This window comes from Pelodiscus sinensis, chromosome 1, assembly GCF_052426305.1.
Source record: "Pelodiscus sinensis isolate ZL-2025 chromosome 1, ASM5242630v1, whole genome shotgun sequence".
Lineage (NCBI taxonomy): Eukaryota > Metazoa > Chordata > Testudines > Trionychidae > Pelodiscus > Pelodiscus sinensis.
In genome coordinates, this window is record NC_143052.1 from 46,395,255 (window position 1) to 46,418,808 (window position 23,554).

General features: G+C 42.4%; 1 protein-coding gene across 17 annotated transcripts in view; it reads left to right on the top strand.

Moving 5' to 3' along the window:
- ANKRD7 (ankyrin repeat domain 7) overlaps window positions 1-23,554 on the top strand; it is a 181,142-nt gene that overhangs the window by 114,704 nt on the left and 42,884 nt on the right. For all 17 annotated transcript variants that reach the window (XR_012903776.2, XR_012903781.2, XR_012903777.2 and 14 more), the window contains 7 exons: window positions 239-385; window positions 2,587-3,543; window positions 7,305-7,457; window positions 8,549-8,724; window positions 8,991-9,084; window positions 13,719-13,796; window positions 20,052-20,186. Coding sequence is in view for 13 of the 17 variants with exons in the window: in XM_089779172.1 (XP_089635298.1) it covers window positions 239-385; window positions 2,587-3,543; window positions 7,305-7,457; window positions 8,549-8,724; window positions 8,991-9,084; window positions 13,719-13,796; window positions 20,052-20,186 (1,740 nt within the window). In the remaining 4 variants the exon portion in view is untranslated. The remainder of the gene's footprint in view (window positions 1-238; window positions 386-2,586; window positions 3,544-7,304; window positions 7,458-8,548; window positions 8,725-8,990; window positions 9,085-13,718; window positions 13,797-20,051; window positions 20,187-23,554) is intronic.

Consider the following 23,554-nt stretch of genomic DNA (forward strand, 5'->3'; position numbering starts at 1 on the left):
TTCCATATTACTGTTAAAAGTATGTCAGTTAAAAACAATATTAAACTCTGTCTTTGCAAGATGGACTTCCATCATATATACATCCTAAGGAAGCTGATGTATCCCAAAGAGGTGTTCTTTGGGCACATGTACAGAAACTCTTTTTCTATGGGTGAGAAAACCATGATGAAAAGGACAATTATTATTGTATCTAGTGTATTTTTCCAATATTAAAATGTTTAAAATATGTTTGTGTTAGGTTGAAGAAGAGCGTAATGAAACCCAGAGACAGCTCTCTCAAGAACAGAGTGCTAGAGCTCTACAAGAGGGTATTTTGAACAGCCATCTTTGGAGACAGAAAGAAATAGAAGAAGAAACTAAAAGAACTGTAGCTAAGAGTTCAGAAGTAAGCAATGTTATGTCCAGTTCAAGTAAAATTATACAATGTTCAATATTAAGTATAAACAAAAGATGTTTTGCTTATTGTGTTAGCTTAAAATGAAATCCTTTGCCAGAATATTTACAATATATGAAAGTTATATATATTTTAAACATTGCTATCTTTGTTCGTTTTGCTTCCGAATTGTAAATTGATATGCTGTGAATCCACAGAAACCATCAAATACTCTTAGAAATTTTTTAAAATAAAAATAACACTTTTCTCAACTTAGGTCATCTGCTTATTTTTCTGCCAATATTCTGAAATGTTTTCTTTTATTATTATTATTATTATTATTTTATTATTTATTTTATTACTTTTGCTAGCAGTGCAAAGCTAAGGGTGATTGATCTTGATTTTTTTCTGCCTCTGGTACTGTCTATCATACTAGATAACAGAGTTCCCATTTGAGTTCCTTACTAATGGTAGTGATGAGAAAACAGCTGTTTTTTGTAAACAGAGCAAATTTAATATAGAAACTATTGAGAGACAAAAGTAGAATCCATCAACACCATTTTTAAAGTCACTTTTGAAACAGTAACATCTTCAAAATAATATGATTACATTTAACATGCCTGAGGCTATCACAATAAGAAACTTTTTGGCAGTTTTACCCCAACTTTTAATTTGTATTGCTTCCTCACCATATGTCAGGGGGCTGCCCCTCCTCCACCCCCTCGGGGGGTGCCGCCCATGTCCGGGGCATAGTTTAGACCACTCGGGCCTAGTCTTAAAGTACGCTGCCCCTGTATTAGGGGAAATATGGCCAACTGGCCTAGTCTCACAGTACGCTGCCCCTGTATTAGGGGATCTATGGCCCACTGGCCTAGTCTTAAAGTATGATGCCCCTGTCTCAGGGGATATACAGCCTCCCGGCCTAGTCCTTTGTATGCAGGCTCTGAGGCCTAGTCCTTCAGCCGAGCCCCAACTCGCTAGGGTTCAGGGCAGGAAGGGTAGGGGGGACCGGGCCCTCCTTCTCCACCAGGCCCTGACCCAGGGCCCTATCAGTGGCAGGCGGCTCCCACCACTGGCTCGGCGGGGGTTCCTCCCCGCAACGCGCCGAGCCCTCAGGGGCTTTTCCAGCTCCCTGCCCTGGGTCACTTCCTACCCCTTTCCCCCGGCCTGTAGTGGTCCTGCCTGTTGGTGTGAGTTGGGTGGTGGTAGCGGCACCTCCCAAGTCAGCGTCAGGATTTGTGGTGGCAGGTCCGGTGCCTGGGTCGCAGGGGGCTGGCTGGCGGCTCCGTCGTTGGGGTCAAGCCCGGCTTGGGCCTGGCAGCGGCACGTCCAGTGGTCCGGACAACTCCCTCTCTGGCAGTCTGGTCTGCAACTCGGGAGGTTGGGTGCTAGCTCCGGATCCGATGGCGATCTGCCCCTTCTGAGCAGGCCTGCAGCCTTTTATACCTTGGCTCCCCTGGGAGCATGCCTAGTACGGCTGTGTGGTTTCCCTGGGCTTGAGTGCGGGGCGGGGCTGCCCCGTCACTCCATACTATCCAAAATTCTCAATAAAGTACATGAATATCCTTCTTCAGAGCAAAAGAGATTACATATGTAGTTGTGTCTGGTATTTGATGATTATCTGGGTACAATATATTCTTAGAATGATTGGAAGACTACATACCTAAGCAGCATATGGGAAAGAAGAAAGAGGGAAGAAACATGAAGGATACATAGAAAAACCACACTTTAATGGCAAGATAATACATAAAGTTAAAATACATAGGACATATTTTCAAATAGAAGTCAGAAAAGGAGCTAATAAATAAGGAAGTTAGTACACATTGATTCAGGAGGTCTAGATTCTGTTGCTGATTCTCCAAATGGGATAACAAGCCTAAATCACTTTTTTTTTAATGGAATACTGTAACACTGTCCTATGTTTTCAAGGATTTATATTATTTTTTATATAAAAAAGAAACTTTAATGTGACTTACTGATTTGGTGCTGCATGGTATCTTATAGTTCCTCTGAGTTCATTCACTGACAGATAAAATAAATTCAGAGCCTTTTCAACCAATTAGACTGTAATTTATAACACTATTTTAAGTAAATCAAATTTGATTAGTAGAAAACATAATATGCAAGTTTGTTTTCAGTTTTTTGAAATTTAATTCCTCTCTTTCTTTCTGTCCCCCTCTCACCTCTATGTTTATATGTTCTCAATTACTCAGGTACCTGATAATCATGACAGAGAAAAAGATCTGTTACACAAAAATCAGATACTGCAAGATGAAATTGCTATACTAAGACTAGAGCTTGATCAAATAAGAATTCGGCACCAGGAGGAAGAAACCAAATATTTAGAAGAAAATGAGGTTTTGAAAGAAAAAAATGAAGATCTTAAGAAGGAGCTAAAACTAAATGAGGAGGCTTTGACACAAACAGTTTTTCAGTACAATGGACAGCTGAATGTATTAAAGACAGAATCTGCAATGCTAACTTCCAAAATAGAGCATGCAAAAGAAAATAAAGATAGGCTGGAGACAGAGATGGAATCATTCCGTTCCCGTCTAAATTCTGCTGTTCAAGAACTCGAATGCTGTCACAAATCAAAAAATGATGTTGAACGAATGCTACAAAGAGAGCGTGATGAGTGGCTTCGTTTGCAAGACAAGCTCAATCATGACCTCTCCAATCTGCGAGATACCAACAATAGTTTGTCTCAACAGCTTAGTAAAGTTGAAAGTAAAGCTAACAGTCTAGAAAATGAACTTCACCATGCAACACACACACTTAGAGAAAAAACTTTGCTTTTAGAAAGCGCCCAAAGAGATCTAAATCATGCACAATGTCAGGCAAAGGAACATGATCATGCTCGACAAATTGAGAAGGATCAAATGAGCAAATATATTGTAAAACAGGAATCTATGCAAGAACGATTGGCACAACTTCAAAGTGAAAATGTCTTACTCCGGCAGCAACTGGAAGATATGCAAAACAAGGGGATCATCAAAGAAAAAGTAGTGAGTGATGTCCAAGACAAATTTAGTGATATATTCAGTAAACTTAGAGCTGATACTGAAAAGCAAATTCATATGATGGAAGAGAGAAATAAAGAATTAATCACAAAATGTAATAATTTAAGGGAGCAAATCTTTAAATATGAAACAGAGAAAGTAGAAAGAGAGGTAAGTGTAAAAATTTCAAACAGTGATTTGAATTTTACGATTTATTCACTAAAGTCACGTCACACTAGAAAACTGTCAAAATTATTAAATTTGACTTAAGAACTCCTAATTTTGACAAATTCGAACTAGTGTGCCCTCACTACAGGGAAGCATCAAAGTAGTCAGAGGCTCCGTCAATGTGGACATGTTACCTTGGACGTAGAGCCCCAGGAAGCACTCTGGGGAGCTGAGGAAGCTTCCCGGAGGCCAGTAAGTTTGAATTAGCAGCACCGGAACATCCACACTGCTGCTGCTTTGAAATTACTATTTCAGAATTAGCATTACTCCTGATGAAAAGCAGGAGTTCAGAGTTCAAATTTTCGGCCTGTTATTTTGAAATAATAGGCTTGATAGTGTGGAAACACCACATATATATTTGACTTGGGTGGCGGGGGGTAGCGGCTATTTCAAAATAGCCGCTCCCCCGTAGTGTAGTGTAGACCCAGGCTAAAGGTCCCATAATAAAGTTTAAAATTAACCTTTGTAAAATTTTAAAATATACCATTTGGAAAAATGTAATTGAATACATTATTTTCAGGGGAATGCACTTCCTGGATTTTGGTTGTTGTTTTTTTCTTGGAATTATAGTTTGTGGCAGATATATCCATCTCTGGTTTCCATTTTGTCTGTTCTGCTCAGAGGATTTGGGCAATGACTTCAGAATTCAGACTCTTCAAAGATAAACCATTTTGTCTACAAGTGTGGTCTCTTTTCAGGGTTTTGTTTTGTCTTGTTTGTTTTTTGGGGGGTGTGGGTTGATTGGTTGGTTAGTTTTTGTTTTTTTTTCCTACTGTTATTTGTGCATCATGGAATGGAAGGTAACACTTGCCAAACAATTTAAGAAGTTCCAGGTAGCATTAGACTGGAGTGGCATGGAACAAAGGAAAACCAGAGAGGCAAAAAATTAGAAGGGAGGAAGTGAGTTATTAGGTCAGAGAAGAATACTGGAGAAATAAGAGAAGCAAAAGATTAAGAATCTGAACACGAGAGATTAAACTAGATTTGGGCATGGGTGGAAATCAATTGAGAATCAAAGGTAGATAATTGATGAGAGAATTGGGTGGAGAGGAGAATATGCTGGCAATCTGAAATCTAGTCACCTTCATAAATAATTCATAGGGGTAGCCCAGTTAGTCTGTATCTGGAAAAACCCAGTTACAAATGTGAAGAGCGGCGAGGAGTCCTTATAGACTAACTGAAGTGTAGGAGCATAAGCTTTCATGGGCAAAGACCCACTTTGTCAGATGCATGACCCACATTCGTCAGATGTGATGAAGAAGTGGTTTGTGCCCACGAAAGCTCTTGATGCTATCTACATGTTTTGTTAATCTCTAAGGTGCTGCAAGACTATTTGTTGTTTTTTAAGGTTCTTCATAAATGAGTTTGTTTCAAGTATTATAGGTTGAAACTCCGTAATCTGGACATCCATGGTCTGGTCCAGAAATACCCCTGGTCCAGCATCCTTGGGTGTTTCCCTTATAACGCTCACAGGATAAACTGCTGGGCTGGGGCCAGGAGCTTTGCCAAACTAGGGTGCCGAGACAAGTCCCGGGGCAGCAGAGTCACCAGGAGGAGTGCAGAGTCCCCAGTCTCTAGGGGGTAGGGGGAAGTGGCGCACAACTGCTGGAGGGGAGTACAGAGTCCCCAGGGCCATGGTGAGGGTGCTGGGGAAAGCACAGAGGAGCACAGAACCCCCCCCCCCCCCCAAGTGTTGGTTTTTGACTAGATTTTTAAAATTTTCTAATAAAAAACTCCAGGGCTTCCGGGAGGAGCACGGAACTGCTGGGCGGAATGCACAGCCGCAGGCAACAGTGGGACTGCTAAGGGGAATATGGCATCCCCCAGGCAGAAGCAAAGCTGCTGGGTGGAGCATGAAGACCCAGGTGGATGCAGGGTGCCGGAAGGAGCACAGAGCCACCAGGCAATAGTGGAGCCCAGAGCAGAGAAAGCAAAGCCCCTGGAAGCAGTGAGTCTCTACCAGAGAGAGTAGAGCTCCAGACGGCAGTGGAGTTCTGAGCCACTGCAAGGAGAGCAGAGCCCCGGGCTGAAGCTGTGACCTCCCCTGGTCCGGCAAATTCCTTGGTCTGGGACCAGTTGGGTCCCCAGGGTGCCAGACCAGGGAGGTACAACCTGCATAATCAATTCAAGCTTCTCACACTGTTTTTTTGTTTTTCCACTGAGATTCAAGCATGTTTTTACTCTTTTGTGGCTGTATGGGAGACTGAACAAAAAAAGGGAAAGTGAATGACTGAATAGGAAAACAGCTAAAACTAACCATAACCAAAGTGCTTGTAAATGCACAGGAGAGAAAATTATTTCTGAGCAGAAGCCAGCAAAAGTCTGTGTACATCTGAGATCCTATTTAAGTCCTCAGAATTGGAATTTAAGTGATGCAAAAGCCATATGTTGGCCATCCGTAGTGGGGTGAACTACACTTAAAGTAAACAAACAATCTTTGAGAGAACTACTTTTATCCTGTATTCTCTTTCTGTTGTAGTCTTTTTACGTGCTATGCATAAGAAGATTACATGAAAATTTTCCAGAGTTGTTATTTTTAAGTTGGCAATGTTCTTTCAGACATTTCTCCTATCTCTTGTCTTTTTGAAAATAAACCTTGAATGGCAGCCATTCTTAGGTAGATTTCTGCCCTAAGTTTCCTGCTTCTAGGAAGTTATTGATACTCTGAAATTGCATTTACCTTTATGTATTAAGATGCCAGAAATTCTGAAATGGTCAGGTGTTTAAGGTGTTTAAGTCCTACTTAATGACTAATTTGTCAAGGTTACTTAAAAGAAAAAAAATCACAGCAGGGCAGTTAGCCACTTTATCCTGGAGTCTTTTTTGTAGGTCTTAAATGCTAAGTTAAAATAATAGATTCCATCAGGAGATGCTAAGAATAACCTGAGTTACCCAGATTTTAAGTACAATATGTCCGTGTGGAAAGGGGCAATATTGTTCTAAAATAAGCTGGTAGAAAAATTAGAAGATTTTGATATGACACACTCTTTTTTTTGTGGAAACCTCAGGAGAATTTTAAAATGTGAAGCTTTTTTCTTTAGTGGACTGGGAAACCTAGAGAAAGGAATAGTGAAGGGATTGTGAATATGAAGTGATGACTCATGTTTTTTATAACCAACGAGGTCACTAATTGCTCAGAAAATTTGTGAACAATCTCAATGTCCTGGTAAGGAAGATAATAAAGATTGGTATCTGGTTTAAAAAAATAAATTAAGCGCTAAATATCCTAATTATGCACTCATTCAAACTGTGTCTTTTATGCCTAAATGGAGAAACCTGTATTTTGGTATGTCTTTAAAAAAACAAAACAAAACCAGAATTAACATTGAAAATGTTATGTATAAGTCCTTTCTTACATCACTGGAACGACCAAAACCCTTTCTTTTTACATTACCACAAGCCAAAGATACTCCATAAACATCCTGAACAATCTAAAACATTTAAACTCTCTAGGAATGGCAATCTATATTCATTGGCACCAGCTGTCCAACTATCTTGGATTGACGATGGTCAGGTAGGAGGAAGCTTACAGCTATTTAGGTGCATCATGAGCAGATGTAATTGTTTACCATTTGATGCGCTCCTGAATAGATCAATTGAGATATATAACCTAACAAATCAAATAATATATTTAAATCCTGGTCTGGATTCTTCATACTAAGTTTATAGCAATTTTTAATATTGTCCTAAATATATTTTATTAGAGTACAGTAAGACAACTGCAGCAAGAACTTGCTGATGCTCTTAAAAAGCAATCAATGTCAGAAGCTTCACTTGAGGTTACAACACGTTATCGTAATGACTTGGAAGAGGACAAACTACATTTGCAAAAGGAAATAGACAAGATTAAAACCAAGGTATACAAAATCTATTCACTTCATACAGTGGCAAATCGGTGGTTGGTTCATTGATTGTACAAATGGTAAAAAACATGACCTGTTCTGCTTATTTTGAGAATAATAGCAATACATTTGTATTCTTAAATTAATTTACTCTTATACACAAATGGATATTAGGAGTGTCCCAAGTAATTCATGAAACTAAATGGAATCTTTCTCTCTAGGAGTCTGTTTCAAAGATAATAATAGCATATTTCAAATATAAGTATATCTACTGTCTGTCTTTGTCACATATAATCAAAAGCTGATTTCTGTTGCTGCTGTTTTGTTGATGGTTTGTCACAACAGTCACCTTGTGGTCAAACAGGTACACCTTTCTTTGATTTTAATCTTATGAGGGAAGGTAATACCTTGTCCTCTAATAGTAACTTTATTTTCACCATTATGGTCATGCTAACGACTTGGAACAAAATGAGAGAACACAAAATTGGCCTTTTAAAATTTTCATATTTTTTCTTTAAATGTAAAGTAATTGGATAGTTCAGTTGGGTTCTGGTTTATAACATGAGTTTTGCTTCTCTAAGCACTCAAGAAAAATGTTCTGCAAGATGTCTGTCCTCATAGCAATAAGTACTCTGGCTCTGCCTCAGACTGAGGTGTGGAGAAATGGGGCAGCTTTGGAAGTTCATTTCACATGTATCTTCAGTCCTCTTTACCACACTTCTAGTCTTGGAAGTACAGGTAGCTCTGGAAGCCAGAAAGAGATGCATATTTGTGCTAAAATCTAGCTTCTCTCCAGCCAGTTCCAAAGTGCTCTTTGCAGGCAAGGAGAACAGGACCAATGACAGTTTCCCTTTTTTTAGGAATTAGGTTATGGGACAAATTGGAGAGGTGCAATATGGGTCTGGTAAGGTCAGTTTGGAGAATGTTGCAGTAATAACTGAGGAAGAAGGTAAGGCATGGATAAGGCTTTCAGATCTGGACAGAATATAAAGGAAATGGGCCAGGGATTTATTTAAAATAAATGTGTATGTACACGAAGTTGAATTTTCATCTGAAATTACACAGTGATTTAAATGTCAGTTATCTTCAATTCGATTTGTTTACAGCTTCAAGAATCAGAAGATCAGTATATTCAGTCTGAACGACATGTTCATGATTTGAAGAATGCATTGGACGGTAAGGAACGAGAAGTGAATGCTTCTTCACAGAAATTGCAAGACCTTCTAATAGCATCCTCTGGAACAAATAATGCTATAAAACAACTGGAAGAACATATACAAAGGTAAGAAAATGGCCAATATGTTGAAACCAGGCTTTATTTTTAAAATATGGCCAGAATTAGGAAGATTGTTGAAGAATTAAAGAATTCTTCAACAACAATAGGAAGAATTAAATACTAAATGCAATTTTTAAATGAGGTTTAGATCATTAACTTCTTATGTAAATGATTATTTCAAAGCAATTTTAAAGTTTTTTTTGCTCTTATGGTTTTAGAGACTTGTCCAGAAAATTTATTGTTACATATTAAAAAGTATATTTGCTTTTAAGACTTGAAATTGAAAATGCCAGACTAGAAGCTACAACCAAACAGCAAACAAGCAGAATTGAGGTACTTCAGAAAGATCTGCAGGATTCTGCTTCCGTAAGTCACCCACAGGCTTAACTTTCTTGTGAGTTTATTGCATCTGTTCATTAAAGCTGGGAATTGTAAATGAGCGTAAGGGAAATAGATTCTCAATTTTGATGGAGCCATGCCCTTATGAAAATCCCAGTCTAATATAGCTAGGTTTTTGGTGTTGGAGAATTTTGAGACTGCATTATTATAATAAATTTGACTATTTATTAGTTTCAATTTGATATATTTTATTATTAATACTAATGCGAATGTCTAAGACTTTAAATCAGAAAAGTTTTCAAACATTCATTAATTAAACATGAATATAGTTAAAAACATTTAACAAGCTAACCAATTGAAATTCCCTTGGGATTTTGATGACACAATACTTCCAGCACTAGTTTGATGATGCTAAGTTATATAATCAGAACCTATGAATAGAATTATATCTCCTGTATTATATGTCAGCTTCTCAGATTTTAATGATTTCATGAGTAGGATTTTTAAAGAACTCAAAAGGTATACATATGCAATTAATAGATAAATAACACATGAATAGAAAAGAAAAATCATTTTTAGGTTGTTAGCTGATTTAATAAGAAGAGGTTGGTTTTGCTGGGTATAGCTGCTTTACCATTTGTTTCCTAATACTGTATTTAGTGACGTGCAATAAACAACAAAGTTGGATCCTTGTGGTACCATTTGCAATATTTTTTATGAGATTTTGACTTTACAGGTATCCTTTTGTTTGATACATTTTTCTTGTTTAAGATACATTGTTTTATAGGATAATTTTACTATACTTGCCAATAGCCCATCATAAGACAGGATTTTTCAAGGAACCTGGAAATCATAAGACAGGTGTGTCTTCGTGGGGATCGAGTGTCTCCCTGCCCCACCTCTTCGCCCTGCCCTCGGATGTCTCTTCCACGTCCTATTCCCTTTCTATCTTGGTCTTCTCTCCTGAGCATCCGGTCTCTCGCTCCGTCTCTCTCTCTCTCACCTCCTCCTGCTGCCTCCCCCTCCCTCTCTCTCAGCTTTCGTCTGCCTCCTGCCTCTCTCTCCATCTCTCTCTTTCTCTTCTCCCCCTCCTGCCTCTTGCTCTCTCTATCTCTCTCTCTCCGCCTCCTCTCTGCTTTCCTCTCGTTCTCCTCAGCTTTCCTCTCTGTCTCCTCCGCTCTCGTCCGCTCTCCTCCACCTCCCCTCTGTCTCTTCCGCTCTCCTCTCTGCCTCCTCTCTATCTCCTCCGCTTCCTCTTTGTCTCCTCCGCTTTCCTCCTTTTGAATCTGGCACCCTTTCTTGACGTCAGAGAGGCACGCTCGTCCAGGCCCCACCCCTTGGCCGTGTACATTACTGCCCCGTCCCCCTCTGCCTCCCGCCATGGTGCTCCGCTGACTTCTGTGCCACTCAACCTGGCCGCCGCGCGGGAGCAAGCAGCACAAACAGCTGTTTGGGCTCCGTGATCCCTATGCAGCACGGGGATCGGTGCTGCTTGAGTGCAGGGTGGATCGCCCTCGCCACCGTGGGGTGATCCTGCTCCGTCACATGGCGCTCAATGCTCCTCTCCGTCTACTGATCAATGCCACGCGCCGCTCAGAGGCAGCAGAAAACTTTATAGAGGCACAGGCGCCACTCAGAAGCAACAGAGAACATTACAGCATTACAGAGGCATTACAGCGTGACAGAGCCACAGATATTGGGCTTTTATATATATGATACTTCTTCCTCAAAGATAGACCTTTTATCACAAAGTCGTATAGCTCCCTGTTTTGGACTATTTGTAAATTGAGAAGAAATGCTAGCAGAAACAAGCTATTCCAAGAAGAATTAGTCTCTATATTCACAGTCTGTTTCAATTATGGGAGAAGATTCTATCACTGGAATCAGTGAGAAGTAGTTTGGGGGGTGGGAAGAAGATACCATTAAACTTTTCCTGGGCATACTGTGGAAGAGATTTTATATGTAATGGACAGTGTTTCCGCTAAGATTTTTCATCCACGAGCAGAGTGAGTTTGTCTTTCACACCAATAATGAGGTCATGTGTGCTTGTTCAGCTGTGTGCCACTGTGATGTCACTCCGCAAGATACTCTTCCAGCACAGAGACCCCAAGTACAGCTGTGGGAAACCCTCCAGCGATGGGAGTTCCGCATAGCCTACTTCATCCATCTAAAGAGTTTATATCTTCTAAGGGTTCAGGGCTGGAAGCTGTGGCCAGGGCCACGTAGTGGCTACCCAAAGCTAGAGCCGGGCTGTGGTGCAGCTGTTCCTGAGGCTGGGGCCCCCTGAATATCTCTTTCCTCCCTCCTGCACCTCTCTTCCGCCTCTCAGGGCTCTCTCCTCTCCCCCTCACCCTGCTCCCCCACAGCTCTGTGTTGGCTTCCCCCCTCCCACTTCCCACATGTCACTGCTTCATCCCCAGTACCTCTCTCCCTGCAAATCCTGGGCACTGGCAGCAGCTTCCCTCTGCCCCAGGTGGGGACTCACAGCCAGCCCTACAAGAAGCAACCTGGGGCAGCCACTTCCCTGGGCACAGCTTCCAGCCCTGAGCCCCTAGAAGATATAAACCATTTAGGTGGATGGAGTAGGCTCTGCAGAACTCCCATTGCTGGAGGGCTTCCCACAACTGGAGTGTGGGTGATCACGTGCTATCTTGTTTGTTGATATAAAATACGGTGAACATATTGTCCATCTGTTATACTGCACATCTGCTTTGGAAATGAGAGAAGAAAGCTTGGCACATGAGGTGGACTGCTCTGAGTTGTCTGACTTGGATGTGGAGGGAAATCTCCAGTTTCAACAGTCCCTGGGTTATTATAATGCCTAGGTGCACCCCCCACACACACACCTTCTACATGTCCAGCCACCAGTGGAGCAACTTGAGGATGTAGGGAGAAATCATCACCACCGTGTCCAGGCTGTCATGGGTTGGCAGATATACTGCTGTGAGTCACTAGTGGATGGGCCTGAATCTTAATCTGGCATGTGGGATCACATACATAAGGTCAGGAGCCTCTTGTATCAGAAGATGCTCATGAAGAGGGCCCTTGAAGAGGGACAGGTACGGGGGTGGAACGAGGAATGAGTAGAACTGGATAGAATATCCCACTTCTACCCTGAGGAGTACCCATTGATCTAAGGTAGTTTGAGATCATGCACAAAGGAATGAACAGTCCAGAAAGGGAGGAGAAAGATCCAGTATTCTGTCATTGAGCGCACCTTCAAAAGAGTTGTTGGATCCCCAAGAAAGTTGAGGTTGGTGCTGGCAATGTCCAGAAGAGTCACAGGATGGATTCTGTCTGCTGTATCTACTGTTCCTATGCAAATAGTCCTGTTGTGGTCTTGGAGGGTGTGACCATTGTTGGGAGGACTGTGGCTTGAAGTGTGGTGCATAGCAACTCCCAAGAACAGCACCGACCCAGCAGAGACTGCTACATGGAGAGAAGCCTACAGGGACATATGGGCAACCACCTTGCTACCTTCTGGCAGTGCCATGAACTTGGTGCATGACTCCGATGGAAGGGCTTCCTTAAATTTCAGGACTGAACCCAGGAGTTCTAGCTGTATCTACTCAGGATCACCAATTGGTTTGCATTCCTGAGAATCGGTCCCCTGATCAAATAAACTTTGTGACCAGATAAGTCCAGGCATTTGGCCTCTCGTGCCTTGTTGTTGACCACCTTGATGACCAGTGAGCACAGCTGTGGGTGGGTACAGAGATATTCATACGCTTTTGTGATCACAAAATATTTTCACTCCATTCCCTTGGCTATAAGGGAGGAGAGATGGGTGTCGACAATGGACACGACAATTAGATTAGACAGTCTTAATCAGAGAAAGTGCTATCCTGCAGTGGACATCTGGCACCAAGATATCAACCATTGGATCCTCTGTTTTTATGCGCACCTCCATTTGGATCTTCATGTTTTTGGTCACCTCATATAATAGGTCCCTCAGGGCCCTGTAGTCCATTGGTGGTAGTCCCAATGCCAAAGTTCCAGCCATCACCTTGTTTGGGGAGACTGAGGAGGAGGCCACTGGGGGGACTGTCTGTAGCTGCCCTTGAGTCTCACTGTGTGGCTCTTGCAGAACTAAGGTTTCACATAGCCCCAGGGTGGCACAGAGTAACAGGGCATGCAGAGTTGGCACCAAAGCTGTTACGTGTCTGGGAGGTGGATGTATAACCATGGTGGGTATGAGCAAGGACTGCCTTGAGCCTGATGAAAGGTTCAGAATCTAAAAGTGTCAGTGCAGAGGCCATAAGGGCACTGTAGTATCCTGTGCTGAACCTGGCAAAGTATCCCTGGATTTCTCTGAGGTCTCTGAAGCCCTTTCTGAGTGAGAGGAAGGAACTGAAGATAGGCTGATTGAACAGGATCATATATAGTGCGCCATACCAACATACTCCAGGGGGCTTTGCTACCTACACAACGGGTAGCTGCTAGGGGAAAAATTCTTACAGCTGCACACCCAACTGGAATTGATATGAGAAAGCACTTAAAGAAAAAAATATGACTGGTATGTAATAAAAAGGAAAATATTCTTTGAATATTCTGGGTGCCCTAAAAATATCATTTGTTTCTTTATACCACTTTTCTTTTTTAATTAGATCTGAACTTAAATGTGGAAAGTTACAGATCTGATTTTTTTTATGTTTGTATAGGTTCATAATCGCCTAGAAGACTTGATAACAGGCTTACAGACAGCAAAAATCAATTTAGAAGAACAGCTAAATCAGCAGGTAAAACTTAAGGCCATATGAATTGTTTAATTTATCTCCTCTTCAAACTATTATAAATGATCCTGGTTTTAGGCAGGAATTAAATAACTGTGTTTTGGTTTGGGAGGCTCTATATGGATGGGAGGAATTGCAAGGTACCTAGAGGAATTTGCATTGGAAACCTTATTATAGACCAAAGTGTCCTAGTAATCACTTCTTTGTATGTTTCTTAAGAGCCATATTATGGGTTTAACCCAGCGTTTCTCAAAGACCCAGGGCGGTCGCGACCTACTTACAGGGGGGTTGCAGCTGCTGGCTTCCCCAGGGTCCTTCACGCCACTTCCGGGAATTCCGGAAGTGTGCTTTCCTCCCACAGCTGTGTAGCATGCGGGCACACTGCGGGAGGGAGTGTCAGCCCCGGAGGAAGAGCATGGCGCCGGCAGCTTCCCTGCTGCACAGTGACTGCAGGAGGGGTGAGTCAAGAGCGAGTGGGGCTTTTTTTTTTTTCTTTCTTTTTGCTTAACAACTTTGATGGGGGAGGGATGTCATACAAATTCAATGAGCATTTTAGGGAGTTGCAGTATCAAAAAGTTGGACTTCATTTCAGAAGGTTGAGAAAGCTACCAGGAAGAAAGCTGTTCTAGATTTGATCCTAACAAATAGGGAGGAACTGGTTGAGAATTTGAAAGTGGAAGGCAGGTTGTGTGAAAGTGATTGTGAAATCATAGAGTTCACAATTCTAAGGAAGGGTAGAAGGGAGAACAGCAAAATAGAGACAATGGATTTTGGGAAGGCGGATTTTGGTAAGCTCAGAGAGCTGATAGGTAAGGTCCCATGAGAATCGAGATTGAGAGGAAAAACAACTGAGGAGAGTTGGCAGTTTTTCAAAGGGACATTGTTAAGGGCCCAAAAGCAAGCTATTCTGATGTGTCGGAAAGATAGAAAATATGGCAAAAGACCACCTTAGCTTAACCACGAGATCTTGAATGATCTAAAAATAAAAAAGGTGTCATGTAAAAAATGGAAAGTAGGACAAATTACAAAGGATGAATATAGGCAAACAGCACAGGAATGCAGGGGCAAGATTAGAAAGGCAAAGGAACAGAATGAGCTCAAACTAGCTACGGGAATAAAGGGAAACAAGAAGACATTTTATAAATCCATTAGAAGCAAGAGGAAGACCAAGCAGAGGGTAGGCCCACTGGTCAGTGAAGAGGGAGAAACAGTAACAGGAAACTTGGAAATGGCAGAGATGCTCAATGACTTCTTTGTTTCGGTCTTTACCGAGAAGTTTGTAGGAATTTTAGTGGAAAGAGGGTAATTTTAGAAGGTAAAATAAAAAAAGAACAAGTTAAAAATCACTGAGGGTATGTCTACACTACAGCACTAATTCGAACTAACTTAATTCGAATTAGTTAATTCGAACTAAGCTAATTCAAACTAGTGCATCTAGACCTAAAAACTAGTTCGAATTAGCATTTTGTTAATTCGAACTAGCATGTCCACATTGAGTGGACCCTGAACCGAGGTTAAGGATGGCCGGAAGCAGTGCCGGCAGGGCATCAGATTAGGACTTAGAGCGTGGAGCTGCTGTCTCAGGCTAGCCGAGGGCTGTGCTTAAAGGGTCCCGACCCCCACCCTGGACAGACAGTTCTCAGGGGTTCCCCGCTTGCAAAGCAGTCCTGTCTTGGAGTGCCCAGAGTACCCACACTGGGCACATCACAGCACTCAGCCATCAGCCCGGCTGCACTTGCTTCAGGCTGCCATCCGGGGGGGGGGGTCAATCGGAGGGCTGCAGGAGAGGAGCCCGCAGAGCCATCCCAGTCCTCCCCATCGGGGGCTCGTACCCCATTCATCCCTCACCTCCTTCCACTTACCCCTCCCTAGTCCCCCTTCCTGATGTACAAAATAAAGGACACGTGTTCAAAAATAGAAACTCTCTTTATTGAACAAAACTCGGGGAGACTGGGAAAAGGAGGTGGGAGAGGGAAAGAGAGAGGGTGGGAGAGGGGAGGGCAACTAAAATGATCAGGGGTTTGGAACAGGTCCCATATGAAAAGAGGCTAAAGAGACTGGGACTTTTCAGCTTAGAAAAGAGGAGACTGAGGGGGCATATGATAAAGGTCAATAAAAGCATGAGTGGTGTGGAGAGGGTGCATAAAGAAAAGTTCTTCATTAGTTCCCATAATAGAAGGACTAGAGGACACCAAATGAAATGAATGGGTAGCAGGCTTCAAACTAATAACAGAAAGTTCTTCTTCACAAAGCAAATAGTCAACCTGTGGAACTCCTTGCTGCAGGAGGCTGTGAAGGCTACAACTAGAACAGAGTTTAAAGAGAAGTTAGATAAATTCATGGAGGCTGGGTTCATGGAGTGCTATTAGCCAGGGGATAGAAATGGTGTCCGTGGCCTCTGTTTTGGAAGGCTGGAGATGGATGGCACGAGACAAATGGCTTGGTCATTGTCTTCGGTCCATCCCCTCCGGGGTAGCTGGTGTTGGCTGCTGTCGGCAGACAGGCTACTGGGCTAGATGGACCTTTGGTCTGACCCAGTATGGCCGTGCTAAGCTCAGGGCTTAGGGTCGGGTGTGTCACTGGACCACCTTGATTTTCATGCACACCTGCTCCTGGGTGGCCAGGCTGGCAGCTCTCCTGCCCTAGACAGCCACTTTCCTGTGCCTAGTGCGGAGGTCGTGGATGAGGTCCACGATGTCCGCACTAGACCAGGCAGGAGCCTGGGAGCCGCCAGCCTGGTCCCGGGAAGAGGCGGAGGGTTGGGTGGCAGCGGGTGGTTGGCTCGTGCCGTGCCAGGTGCAGGGTCTGCTGGCTGGGTGCTGGCAGGCTTGTACCTAGCATGGGCACCGTAGCCAGCCTGTGCCCCTTTAAGGGTTCCGGGGCCAGGAGGGGGGCAGAAGAGTTTCCCTGGTGGTGCCCAGAGTGGCCACCAGGGAAAGCTGGGAAGGGCTAGCCTCCCACTAGTTCGAATTAAGTGGCTACACAGCCCTTAATTCGAACTACTTCATTCGAACTCAGCGTTAGTCCTCGTAGAATGAGGTTTATCTAGTTCGAATTAAGCACTCCACTAGTTCGAATTAAGTTCAAACTAGCGGTTTGCCTGTGTAGCGCTTATCAAAGTTAATTCGAAACTAACGTTTGTTAGTTTGAATTAACTTTGTAGTGTAGACATACCCTTATAAAAGTTAGATGCCTGCAAGTCACCAGGGCCTGATGAAATGCATCCTAGAATACTCAAAGAGCTGATAGCTAGAGGCTCAGATACCTCCTCTATCATCTTTGGAAAATCATGGGAGACAGGAGAGATTCCAGAGGACTGGAAAAGGGCAAATATAGTGCCCATCCATAAAAAGGGAAATAAGAACAATCCAGGAAACTACAGACCAATTAGTTTAACTTCTGTGCCAGGGAAGATAATGGAGCAAGTAATTAAGGAAATCATCTGTAAACACTTGGAAAGTGGCAAGGTGATAGGGAACAGCCAGCATGGATATGTAAAGAACAAATCATGTCAAACCAATCTGATAGCTTTCTTTAATAGGATAACAAGTCTTGTGGATAAGGGAGAAGCAGTGGATGTGGTATACCTAGACTTTAGTAAGGCATTTGATACGGTCTCGCATGATATTCTTATCAATAAACTAGGTAAATACAACTTAGATGGGGCTACTATAAGGTGGGTGCATAACTGGCTGGATAACCGTACTCAGAGAGTAGTTATTAATGGTTCACAATCCTGCTGGAAAGGCATAACAAGTGGGGTTCCATGGGGGTCTGTTTTGGGACCGGCTCTGTTCAATATCTTCATCAACGATTTAGATATTGGCATAGAAAGTACGCTTATTAAGTTTGCAGATGATAGCAAGCTGGGAGGGATTGCGACTAATCTGGAGGATAGGGTCATAATTCAAAATGACCTGGACAAATTGGAGAAATGGTCTGAGATAAATAGGATGAAGTTTAATAAAGATAAATGCAAAGTGCTCCACTTAGGAAGGAACAATCAGTTTCACACATACAGAATGGGAAGCGATGGTCAGGGAAGGAGTACGGCAGAAAGGGATCTAGGGGTTATAGTGGACCACAAGTTAAGTATGAGTCAGCAGTGTGATGCTGTTGCAAAAAAAGCAAACATGATTCTGGGATGAATTAACAAGTTTGTTGTGAGCAAGACACGAGAAGTCATTCTTCTCCTCTACTCTGCGCTGGTTAGGCCTCAATTGGAGTACTGTGTCCAGTTCTGGGCACCGCATTTCAAGAAAGATGTGGAAAAATTGGAGAAGGTCCAGAAAAGAGCAACGAGAATGATTAAAGGTCTAGAGAACATGACCTATGAGGGAAGGCTGAAGGAATTGGGTTTGTTTAGTTTAGAAAAGAGAAGATTGAGGAGGGTACATGATAGCAGTTTTCAGATATCTAAAAGGGTGTCATAAGAAGGAGGGAGAAAACTTGTTCATCTTGGCCTCTGAGGATAGAACAAGAAGCAATGGGCTTAAACTGCAGCAAGGGAGGTTTAGGTTGGACATTAGGAAAAAGTTCCTAACAGTCAGGGTGGTCAGACACTTGAAAAAATTGCTCAGGGAGGTTGTGGAATCCCCATCTGTGGAGATATTTAAGGGTAGGTTAGATAAATGTCTATCAGGGATGGTCTAGACAGTATTTGGTCCTGTCATGAGGGCAGGGGACTGGACTCGATGAACTCTCAAGGTCCCTTCCAGTCCTAGTATTCTATGATTCTATGAACCCCTGGTTTAACCTTTTTTTTTTTTTTCCTAAGGTGGGAGGGTGAAGTTGTGTGGCCTGCAATGTTCAGGAGGTCATACTAGATGCCCAGGGTGTTCCCTTCTGACTTTAAAGTCTATGAGGCCCCAGCAAACAAACATGATGTTTTCACCTACATGAGCAGTTTCATGCATAGCATGTTTTGTGGCTTGAAAGGAAGAAATGCTTATGTAAATAAGACACAAAGTAGAACTGGGGAAACTTACATTCTGTTTTTGGCTCAGTTGTGGATTGAATATGCTAGTCTGTGCTAATGGGAATAGTTCTTTCATACCTCAAAGCAGGTTGAGGCCAAAATAATTGTTTATTAATTATTTTGAGATCATTGAATTAATGGTAAGTGCAAATTATGTACCATTATTTTTATCTATTCCATAATTTTGGAGTATGGAAGTGGGTACCCAAGAACATGCAGAAGGACTCAACAAATTATGCCATAATTTGTTGAGTCAGCCTGTGGAACTCCTTGCCAGAGAATGCGATGAAGGCTAGAACTTTAACAGGGTTCAAAAAAGTGCTAGATAGATTCATGGAGGTTAGGTCCATCAATGGCTATTAGCGAGGATGGGTAGGAATGGTGTCTCTAGCCTCTGTTTCTCTGGAAGTGGGAGACAAGGGAGGGATCACGTGAAGATTACCTGTTGTGATCCCTCCCTCTGGGGCACCTGGTATTGGCCACTGTCGGCAGACAGGATACTGGGAGGTGGACCTTTGGTCTGACCCAGTATGGCTATTCTTATGTTCTTGTAGGCCACAGAGCTACAAAGCTTTTTATCTCTAATTGGATCAGGAATTGTTGTGGAAGCCCACTACATAAGGAATTTCTCCCAGAAAGCATAATCATTATTACCAAGTGAAAGGGCCACATACAAGAAATTTGTAAGTTTACAACATGGTCAAGCATATCCATAATTTTACCAGGCTGTATCAGTTTAACTTTGTTTAATACAACCGCTAGCAGAAGTCTTGTAAGTCTGTGTAAGGCTGACAGGAAATCTATATATAATATCAAAATTTGTGAGATAGTTGGAGTGAGAGGTTTTTAATGTTCGCCTGTAATCATCAATGGCTGCCTTTATGAGATTTAGAGAAATTTCAACTTCTGAGTTTCCGCCAAGTATATAATATGGCATGTCATTTCAGTTAATCGGTTCTCCAGTATTGCTCTTAGTTTTCTTTCTTGAGTTAACTGTGTACTTCATGTGATCTTCAGCTGTGGAAGACCTCATTATGGAGAGTTGAGTTGGAGTTGGGCCCCTGTGAGTTTATTCCTCTAATTACTTTGTTGCTACTTCCTGGTCATAAGTAACAAGACAGTCCTCTTGTTACAGATTGTTGGATGGGCTTCTTAAGAGAAAAAATAGCCCATAAATAGACTGGTACTGATAGTTAGGGCCTTCATGTATGACTTAAATTTCTATAACTTCCAGCACGACAATAATCTTTTCATTTCTTTGTTACATGTTGCTTACTCTGTAGGTCCAAAAGCAAACCATGTTGTCAATGTCTGCAAAAGATACACATAATATGTGGGAGGAAGAATTGAAGTCAAGATCCAAACTTGGAGTTCGTCTATCTCAGCTTGACAGGGAGAAGGCTGAGATGTTGGAACAAGTAAGTTAACAAAATACCCAAATAATTTGTATTGTACATTTTCATTTTATTTCACTCTTCTTCGTATCCTGTAAAATTCATGCTTATCGTGACCTATCATCTGGGAGGCCAAACTGGCAGGTTTATAACAGAAGGCTGAGAACCTCTTAAAAATTTGAAAAATGTGGTTTCTCTTGAGGGATGATGTGGTATATGATACGATGATACTATAGCCAGTAAAGCTGCAAAATAGGATATATCTATGATCTTTGGTGCATGCTCTTTGTATTAGATTGCCAAGAAAGTCACGCAGCTCTGATTTGACTAGTATGTTTTGTGCACCTCTTCTGGAGAGGAATCACAGCAACCCTTTATTTCCTAAACTTGCAGCTTCACTGTGTGCAGTAAGACTGGAGGAAACTCCCAGGAAGTCTTGATGATTGCCTCAGTTATACTTCGTAGTTAATTTATAATAAAAACAAGTTTTTCCTTATCATACTACTTTCTGTACAGATAAATTTGTTAAAAATTACCGTAAAAATGTTCTTTTTCCAAAAGGTAATAAACCTTGGAACAACATCAGTTTTGATCCTGATCCTTGCCCTATGTTTTCTGATAACCTGTTCCAGAATCTGCATTGCCAGATACTTGGGAAACAATAAAAATTATTAGAAAGATTTCATTATTCTCAAACAGCATTAAAATATTTCTTCAGCATGACATGTACACCATCCTTAGCTGTTCATCTAAATTGGGACAATTCCATTTTTGTTCCTATTTAAGATTATCCTTCATAGCGTCATACTGGATTTGGATCTGGACAAAATCTTTCAGGAGTGAGATTCAAAGATATTTACCAATCTGTTTCACTGATCTTAAAACAGCCTCAGTCTCAGTGGGATTCTTCTTGAGACTAATGAGGCTTATATCCTCTTCCCCATATGTAATGCCTATAGCTCATCTGTAAATGAGACCATTTGGTTTATAACCAAATTTCCTCCAAATGTGTTTATGTGGGAACACTATTTTTATAGAATAAAAGGAGTCTATTTTGGTCAGATTTGCCAGGCAATGTTCTTCAATAGCCAGGAATTCAGATTTGCAGAATATATGGTTCTTCTTTGAGTGTCTGCACACACATGCATCACACTTAAAAGTGGGTTAAAACTTATATGCTGCAGCAGTCCCAGTGTTGTGCTCAGCCCCTCTCTTCCCCCACCCCCGCCAGCTTCTGCCATCTGCCCTACTCCTGTTCCTGCCTGTGGGGCTTTAGGCAGCCAAGCTCAGGGCTTCAACCCTCCCCCAGAGCTCAACCCAAGGTATCCAGGCTCAGGGCCTCCAACTCGTGGCTACAGCAGTGATTTGAGGCTTCAGTCCCCACATTTGCAGCCGGGACTCTTGGCACATGGGCTTGGGGCATCCACTCCATTGCTTCAGTCAGGATGTCAGTGCTCAGAGCTTCCACCTCCCTTTGCCCCCATTCCTGCATAGGATCTGGGCACCAGGCTCAGGGCTTCTGTCCAGCCGCTCCAGCTGGGGCTCAGGGCTTCCACTCCCCCTGTCCCTGTAGTTCCAGTCAGCCTTCTGCCCCTTTGCAGCTCCTGCTTTGGTTCAGGCACCCATTTTTCTGGGGAACCCCAAATTGGTCTGCACCCCTATACTTAGGTTAGCTGCTAGCAGGGATGCACTGAAGATGCTCAGCCTAGGAGTGCCTAAGGTGTAAATCTGGACGTGTGTGCGTGTGCGTGCGTGCGTGATGCACAGGAGCCAGACTGTTTTCTGCAGCAGTACCTGGTGAAATGGTGCACATACCCTATGCTTCCTCATAGCCTCTGCTGAGGTGATGGTAGGTTTTGGTGTGGATGCAACCGCACCCATAATCTGTTGCTTCTCATTTCGTGTGGCCTGAATCAGAATGCCCTTTGTGGTTTACCTCATCGTTGTTTCTCTGCATAGTCAGTGAGGAGAGAACATGTTGCCTTTTTCATATATAGTTGCTTAACTGTTAGTATCCAGTTGCTAGGCTTCATTTATGATTTTTTGTTTTTAAAGTATGTAGTACTTGGGTTTTCCATGCTAGGCCTCAATGGCATGAGCACACACTGAGCTTTAAGCACTGCCTATCATGGAGTGTCTGTCTCAAATAGTGCTCTCTACATGTGCTATCTCTTGGTGTCTTTTGGATAGATACATTAAAGAGAGATGCAGTATCAGTCATTCTTTCAAGAAAAGAACAGAATTTTCCAGAGATCTAGGCCTCAAGGAACACCTTATGGAACAGCCAATGAAACTTTTCTCTCTTCCAGGGCCCTCATCTTAACACTCTGTCACCTGCACACAGTTCACTACCAAAACTATAGTGTTCTTTGACAGATCCCTGGACTTGGATTTTTCCCCTTAGAGAAAGAGGAGTTGTCTGTCTTTTCTTGGGCTTCCCCCCAAAAGAACTAATAATAGGAACTGGAAACGTTCAAAAAAGGAAATGTCTGTGATCATCACTACGTTGCAGGAGTCCATAGTGGGTCCTGCTAGAGACATGACGTAACCCAGAAACTTTATTGTGGTGTTCTCACATTCATATTTCTCTGATTTGAGAAAGAGTTGGTTATGACTAAACCAGTGTAGAATTGTAGAGATCTAAGCTCTTGATTTTTGGAGAAAATGATAATGTCAGCTAAATAGGTGACTATGAACTGAGCTGGAATATCCCTAAAGACTTCATTCATAAAATGCTGAAAGGTAGCAGAAGCATCTCAGAGGCAAGACAGTGTAGACAAATATTCAAAATCATCCCACTTACTGTATTCTGAAGAAGTTATGTTCCCCCCAAGTCAATTTCATAAGAAACTGAACTGAGAGGATTTTCTCCAGGAGCTCATTAAAAAGAGAAGAGGATATCAGCTTGTGCACCATGATTTCATTTAGTGCCCAGCAGTCAATGCAGAGTTGAAGATAACCATCTTTCCTGACTATGAAGAATAGAGAGGTGCCAGCTGGAGAGGTGAAGGATGAATAAATCTCATCTGTGGGTTTTCTTCTAGATATTCCTGAAGGGCTTGTTAACGAAAGTCATGGATCACCCCAAACTGCATGACTTCTAGCTGACCATTGATGCTGATGACTCTGGAGTGTCATTTGAGATGTGATAAATCCTAAAGAGAAGTGTAACTCATCAGTTATCTCAGTTCTTGTGGAGGGTAGGGTACCGATAATCCTGGTAAACTTCCTGGTTGATGAAGTTACACTAAAATCTTAGGGCCTCAAAACGGAGGTTGCATGTCACAGGTGCTGAAGAAAAGATAGTGTTGTGGTCCACTGGCTGAGGTGGTCTGGATTCCATCAGAGCAGTTCATGGCAGAGTGATATACTGACCCAGCTCTGGCCCTGCT